Here is an 8,180-nt window from a genome sequence, read left to right on the forward strand (position 1 = left end):
AATCACCGATTCGATCTCTAGGCCATTAAGGATATATTGTGATACTTAAGATGCTGTCTTTACGGCTAAGAATAACAAAAGTGGGAGTCGAAGCAAGTATATCGACATTAAGTATCTAGCCATAAGAGAACGTGTTAAAGACAAAAAGTGGTCATTGAGCACATTATCACTTAATTAATGTTAGCTGATCCTTTAACTAAAGGCATGCCACCGCAAAAATTTAAGGATCATATTGTTAGAATACGACTTGGTTTCACTATATAAATTATCGTTGTAGCAACGAATATTGATGAAACGTTATTATTGTATGAAATTTCTCATATTTTTATTGTGTATACATTTAGTTATTTTGAGAAATATCGCTAAAGTATGGACCTAGAATAAATATTGGATTTATTTGTTGAAAAATATGAGCAAAGATTTAGAGGCATGATACATTATGATACATGGAAGATAGTACTCTCTCTTAGAGGAACTATCGCTATGATCCATATGTTTCTTTCTTTTCTATAAGATCGAATAATTTTGGATATGTATATGCAGACCAAGTGGGAGAATGCAAATTAATTGTTCATTGAAGAGGTCAGCAATTTACTATATTGTTTCAGAAAATTTTATTTGCTTTGAAACGTTTCTGTTACATGTGTTAATTATTTCAGTGGTTTATGAAATGACTTTACTTTCCAATTCATTAAATGCTCATTATGCTTCAGTTATGTCTTTGATGGAAAGATTTAACATATTTGCCTACTATAAATTGAAGCTTTTGTAAAGGTTCCCTGCACTCACAACTTGAACGAAATACACCATCTAAGAAAAGTTATTAGAGTACAGAAGAGCCTATACACAAGCGTGTTATCTCAACAAAAATGGCACGAGGTAATTCGATCTTTCTTATTGCGCTGCCAATTTGCTCTCTGTGTGTATAGACATTCATTAGATTGTGGAGAATGTCTTCACTCCATTATTAGTCAATCACAATCCAACTGTCCTTGTATATTAAAAGAACACTCGCTCTTATATTAATGACAAACGTTACATTATTCTGAAACCCAACGCTTCTAATTAAAACTTCAACTTAACTTGCGATAGAGGGTTCCCAAAAACACACCCTCCAATACATATTTACAATTCGTTTGATCTTTTTTGCTATACTCTTAGACCTGTGAATCTTCTTCTTCTTCTTCTTGTTCTCGCAGAAGAGGGACTTTTTTATCAGAAGTTGACACGTTGCCTTTAATGTCTTTTTTTGTCTCGTCTTTTTTGAGCTGTCCCCATAGTGTAGTATAATAACCAAATCCACATATACAAGCGCTCAACATGCTGTACAAACTCATGGGCGTTAAGATCATGTAAGTGTGTGAAAAGGTATTTATAATTATCAGGTCATTTATAAGATAATTATAAGTAAATTATTAGAAATTGTTTCTTTTTTTTTTTTTTTTTTTGGTGAAGAAAAAAATATTATTAATCGTCCCAGCAACCTGTTTACAATTAGTAACTGTACACTCACTGGAAACTAGATATTCCTAGCTATCACAGGTATATAAGAATTACGATTTTAGTGGAGATAATTTAAATCTTTTTGAAAATAACAAAATGAAAATGTTTTTCTAATTTGTCGTTTCTACTCCTTTTTCTTGGTCTATTTTAGCGTACGTCTTTCTGTTACCTTGTCTCTTTTCTTTTTCAACTATGTTTCACCCACGATTAGAGAAGAGAAAAACAATACTTTGATTTACGGAGTGTATGATATTATTTCCTTTTTAGAAATTTTTTAAAATACTACTGTATTATTTATATATGAAAATATTTAAACTACACATTTCACCTTTGAGATGTCATGATTTTGTACTCACGCAAATATCATTGCATATTCAAAATCTCATAAGTTTTTATAATATTGTTTTCTTTTCAAAGGAGTATAAAAAGAAAGGAGAAAACTTGCCTTCCATAGTGAAAAGTAGCAGCAAAGAGCACACAACCGCAAGTGCTGGCAACTGGAACTCCCACAGGCTTAAAAAATAGGGCATAAGAAGGCCCTTTCAATCGCATGCACCACATCTGAATACTGCTGCGTATTAAACTTCCAAATATTGCCTATATATCATGTACAACAAAGCATCACGTTGACATTAGGTAATGAATAAAGAACAGTACGTTCATTTTAATTAAAAGTCTGATTGCTTTTGTGAGCTTACAGTTAGAACAATGACAAGAAGTTCAAAGTTAAGCTTAAGTCTCCAAGCACTGAGATCTTTTTCCATAAGTAAAGCAAATACTGCAGATTGGATCGTCCCAAACAAGGTGTAAAGACACGTTATTTTCATCACATGTGGGTGCTTCTTGCTACTTCCCGCCTGAAAAAAACACAATTTCATTCAATGTACGTTCCGTTTGAGAGAGAAAACGAAGAGGAAAGAAAAAGATTTAAGTTATATAGACCGTAGTTTCATGTTATATCAAGTTAGTTATTACTATCACTTTTACTAGGTTATTAGTTGTTGTTTGTTATAGAGATTCGTTTGCAATTATCTTATAAATGATCTGACTGTGTACATATTCTTTAAACGACTAGTTAATAGAACTTAAACCCGAAAAGAAAAGGAACATAAAAGATTAATAAAGGAAACCTGAATAGTGTTCCATATGGTAAGAGCAAATGAAGCAGCTGCAAACAAGAAACAACCAAGAACCCAATTCTCATGTGTTGAAGTGAAGACGAGGAGCTGCGGTCTTGCTAGCTGAAGGAAAGATGGAGAATACTTGTTGACCAGTGGACCTTTGTAGAAAGTCATTGATAATATTCCCACTATTGATATTAAGGTTCCAACTACTCTTGTTTGACTTCCTTGGCTCTTCCAGTCAATCCTTATTTTCCTAAAATTAAACAGTTATATGCTTCTTTAGAATACTGATAATCATACTTAGTTCCAAAACTGTCAAACTTACGCAAAAAAGGGACTCCTGAGATATACACACACGTACGCAAAATCATCTAACTGTAAGAAATCACTTCCTTTTTAATACTACTCCTGATTAGTGGCGGAGTCAAAGATTTCGTCAAGGTGATTCAACTTTTATAAATAAACTCTATCAAGCTTATGCTTCAAATCAAGAGGATTTAATCCTTGTATTTATCATACATTTTTTTTTATTTTTTCCTTGTAATATACATGTATTATAATTAAAATTTCTGAGCTAGGGATATCATATGAAACCCCTTGCTTCAATGTGACTCCACCACAGCTCCTGGTATTTCCCCCCTTCTAGTTGTAAGAAATTGAAATGGTTGAGAGCGTACATTTTCATTTATTTAATTTTGTTTTCAACACGTCCCCTTACGTATGGGCCTAACTTTTTTCATGGCCATCTACGTGAAAATTCTTTTCTATATAGGTGGCCAAGAGAACTCAAAGGTAGGATCTTTGTTTGCTTTGATTCCTGGTTGAATTGTATGACCATCCCATCTAAAAGTTTAAACTGTTAGAGAGATCAGAGAACACACAACTTATTTACTTAATTTTGTCTTCAAGAGGCTCAAGTCTAAGAGGTCATAAGATAATAAAAAGGTTGAGAAAAAAGAACCTGAGGATAATGGAAAGAATGAAAGAGAAAGCTGGTATCATGTTTGCGGCTCCACATGCTACGATTGGAGAGCTATAACTTAGTCCCGCGAATGCAAGGTTCTGCGCTATTGTTACCCTGCAACCACAGTACCGTTAATTTCATAGTGATGTTATATACTACATCAATATCTCATATGATTAATTAAGTTGGTGGTTAAGAAACTCCAAAGTCCAAAATGCATGAATACAGAAAATAATTGGAGGTTTTGGACCAATTAGTGTTCATTTTAGACCATAACTAATTAATGTTCGTTATTTCTTAATTCTAAGCGTTCTAATTTGACAGAGAGAAAGAGAAAGAAAGTACTAACCCTACTAAACCAAGGAAGAAGACACGCAAAAGAAGGGGAAACGTGAATAATGGCTCTTCTGTCCTGCAATTATTGAGAAAGAGAAAGATTAACACTGGTCTTCTAAGTCACCATTGAAAATCTAAAAAAAAAAAAAATGGATTTCGTGAAAATTTATACGTACTTGTCTCTTCTGTGGAAAAAGATGGAATACGGAATGAGAAGGATAAAGCTAAGAGCATTTGTATAAACCACGAATATAAAAGAACTCATCCCAAACTTGGACATGGTAGTGCTGGCCATAATAGTCAAGAAAATAGTGACAGCTTCTATTATGACCATGGCTGTGCATGGCAACATTTCTCCTATGGCATTCGCAACCCTCAAACCCATCTCTCTCTTTTTCTGTGTTTTTGTGTGTTTATGTCAACTACTTCTATAACTCCGTATGATCCGGTCTTCACTATTTATATGGAGGCACATCAATTCAATTTGCTGTATACGTCAGGAAAAAAAAAAAAGAAAAAAAAAAAAAGAGAAGGTAACCTTTCATGGAAAGATTAAGCTACTTGGAAAGAGAGAGAGCATCTCGAGTGACCCAAGCATGGCACGGAAGGGGGAGATTCAATAATTGTTTGATGCTATTAATTCATTTTTAATTGAAGAAAACTTCTCATCCACCTGCACACCTATTATTCGTCCTACGTGGACTCTGAGAGTATATATTAACCAAGAATTAGATTTTGTACTAGGTGGACTAAATTATCTTACGTAAGTATGATTAATAACTCTCATAAGGTTTGTTTTCGTGGCTGACATTAACACAGGACCTACCGGGAATTATTTCTTAACTCCAGCGGGTCAGTTGTGGTTACGTTTTGTCACGACCCCAGTTTCTCCGTGAACATGTCGTGATGGCACCTAGTCCCTACGACTAGGTCAGCCTAACAATGCGGGAATAACATAAATTGCGGAAACAAATAATTACTAAACAAACTAGTAGGGTAACTGTAAATAAATGCCGCTCGACATATACAACCCAAATAATGCGGGAGTCTACAATGTCATCCCAAAACCCGGAAACTCGCGGGAAACACAGGCTAATAGAAGAGTAATACACTGCTCTAACTCCAGAATGTCTAAACAACTGAAAGAAGGAAAAGACTATCTACTACAGCTGGAATAAGATAGAGACTCATGGTCTGCGGACGCGGCAGAAGTACCTCGAAGTCTCAGCTAGATCTATCCGCCTCGAGAGTGATACGCCTGGGATGAAGTACCTGGATCTGCACAAAAAAACATGCGCAGAAGGGGCATGAGTACACCACAGCGGTACTCAGTAAGTGCCAAGCCTAACCTCGATCGGGTAGTGACGAGGAAAGTCAGGGCCCTACTGAGATAAAATATAATAATAAGCCTTGCAACAGTATGAAGTAAACAGAAATAATGAATAAAACTATGAAGTAAGGCAAGTTATACGAAGCAATAATAACACGCAGAGAATAAGGTAACACAGAGTAAGACAGCTCAATATCAGTACCAACAACGAGGATCTCCCAGGATACCGTCCCGTAGTCCATTTCATCAACTGTCCGAGGAGCTCCCGGGATACCGTCTCGTAGTCCATCATATGAGTATATCCGAAGGATCACCCGGGATTCCGTCCCGTAGTCCAACTATCAATGTGCGGGGGATCTATCGGGAATCTAACCCGTAGTCCCAAAGTAAAAATGCAGGGGGATCTACCGGGAATCTAACCCGTAGTCCCAAAGTAAACAAACAAGGGGGAGGGGAGCTACCGGAATCCCACATCCGTAGTCCCAATGTAAATGCGCAACCACAACCAGAAGATATTCAGAAATGAAGTAAAAAAATACAAGCAACAGGTAGTACTAGCCTAACATGCTTCACGTAGTACAGCCAAGGCAACCTAAGCAAATAGGCAATTTAAATCAACTAAACATGCTTTTCTAATATAACACAGGTTATAATTGCAAGTAAAATAAAGCAAACACGAAAGGAACTCAGTCTCAATATCTTAAGTAAAACCGGATTTTCAACAATTTGCTCAGGTACGCGCTCGTCACCTCACGTACAAGACATTCAATTATCAAATATCATATCCTAAGGGGAAAGGTCCCCCACACAAGGTTAGACAAGCCACTTACCTCAAGCCGGCTCCAAAATCAACTCGAAACCACACCTTTGCCACGAGTATCCAACTCCAAATGGCCCAAATCTATTCAATTCAATTACATATCGTAAATAACATCTCAAGCAACTGATTCTACTATTAAATTTAAAGCTAAGACGCGAATTTAGGTAAAATGACCAAAACACCCCTCAGGCCAACATCTCGGAACTGGATAATTTCTACATTTTCAGAACCCTCGTAGTCTCACGAGTCTAAGCATATAAAAATCTCTCAAATCGGAAGTCAAACACCCACTCAAAACTCAATAATTCGGTCTAAGAAGTTTCTTCCAATTTTTCCCAATTTTTGATCCCCAATCCGAATTTAAATGATAAAATTAACTATAGATTGATGGAATATAACTAGAAAGGATTAAAGAAACGTTACCCAATGATCTCCTCTTCAAATCCTTCTCAAAATCGCCCTCTCCCGAGCTCCAATTGATTTTTCTAACTTTTGAAACTAAACCCTCGAATTTCATATTTCAGTCCAGTGGTTTCCGCTTCTGAGGTCAAGGGACCGCACCTGCGGTCCCGCTTCTGCGGAACTTGAGCCGCTTCTGCGGTTTCCTTAAAAATCCAAAATTCCGCACCTGCGGTCCTTATCTCGCAGATGCGGAGCCGCTTATGCGGAAATCCAACCGCATCTGCGGAACCTTCAAAAACCGAACTTTTGGCATTTCAAGCCTAAATTAGCTACGAACCTCCAAAACACGTTCCGAACACGCTCCCAGCCCCGAAATCACCTAACGAGGCTAACGGAACCATCGGATTTCCGTTCCGAGGCCGTCTTCACACTGTTCTGACTATGGATCATTTTCCAACACTTAAGCTCTCATTTAGGGACTAAGTGTCCCAGAACTCTTTGAAACTCAAAATCGAACGTCCCGGCAAATCAAAATGGCAGAAATAAACTTGGGAAAAGCAGTTAATAGGGGATCGGGGCGTTAATTCTTAAGACGACCGGCCGGGTCGTCACACGTTTAAACTCCTCACATGCGTTTAACTACTAGTCCCTATAAATTTATATGATATTGTTTACCCTAAAAAACGGATAACAATTGAATTTAAACGTGGTTTAAAAGATATGTGGATTAATTCGACAAAATGATTAATGGCGTTAGCTAAAGCAGATAAAAGACGTGATAAATTGTCAAACCAATAATGAGAGTGATCCCGGACTCAATAACGACTTAACGAAGTGCCTGCCTTTGGTTCCGAGCTCACACTGATGAAGAGCTAATGAACAAAAGTAAGAACTTTGAATAACAGAGAGAATAAGAGTATATTGCCTTGATATGTGTGTTACAATATGTTTTATGAATAATATGTTTTTCCCCTTATGTAGTAGGGTAATTTTACCCTAAGTACAATTCTAAAAAAGGTAAAAATCTTCTGTTTCACTAATCACTGATTTTGTGCAGATACGGTCCGAGATTCACGCCGGGATATCCAGTTGGGCACGGATATCACGGCCCTTTATTAATCGTGTGCAGCAGTTTGATAATGTTCTCCAAAGTCTCGAGGACCGAACCAGACCCGGAGGATGTTGTTCTGATGCCTCCGAGGGCAGGAGTCTCGCCCGAACCCCGAGAGGCTCCTCGACCAGACTCCGATTCCTTGCGATCATGTTCCTGCTCCATTTGTCTTACCGAGAAATCGAGAAGTCCAACCGGCTTGGTTTTACCCGTATACAGATATATTTTCTTTTTAATATGTTAAAAAATATTTTTTTATATATTTAATAACAATTAAATTTTTAATTTTATTTTTATAAGATAGTTTATAGCCTTAAATTCTGCGATTTCTCTTAAATCACAAGTTTCAAAAGTTTTTCCCATAAATATATACATTAAAATTGTAAAAGAATTTTTTAACTGAATCACCTAAGAGATGCTTATAGGTAATTACATTTAATATGAGAAGTTAGTAAACTCAAAAATAAACTAGACAATTTGTTGAATTTAATTTATTCTTACGGTGCAAAATATTTTGCATATCGTGAATGTAATTTAGTTAAATCGGGTCTTCATATTACACAAAGGTTAATGTAGCCATAAGAAAGGAT

General features: G+C 36.5%; 1 protein-coding gene across 1 annotated transcript; it reads right to left on the reverse strand.

The window, feature by feature from the left end:
- Positions 1-967: 967 nt before the first annotated feature.
- On the reverse strand, positions 968-4,354 carry LOC109210104 (WAT1-related protein At1g70260-like). The gene is made up of 7 exons (XM_019373476.1): positions 4,104-4,354; positions 3,941-4,003; positions 3,589-3,705; positions 2,634-2,880; positions 2,202-2,360; positions 1,949-2,100; positions 968-1,323 (listed from the first exon to the last, which is right to left on the reverse strand). The coding sequence occupies exons 1-7, from the start codon at positions 4,310-4,312 to the stop codon at positions 1,158-1,160; spliced, it is 1,113 nt and encodes a 370-aa protein (XP_019229021.1). The 5' UTR covers positions 4,313-4,354; the 3' UTR covers positions 968-1,157.
- Between the last annotated feature and the right edge of the window lie 3,826 nt (positions 4,355-8,180).

Source organism: Nicotiana attenuata, unplaced genomic scaffold (assembly GCF_001879085.1).
Source record: "Nicotiana attenuata strain UT unplaced genomic scaffold, NIATTr2, whole genome shotgun sequence".
NCBI classification, from domain to species: Eukaryota; Viridiplantae; Streptophyta; class Magnoliopsida; order Solanales; family Solanaceae; genus Nicotiana; species Nicotiana attenuata.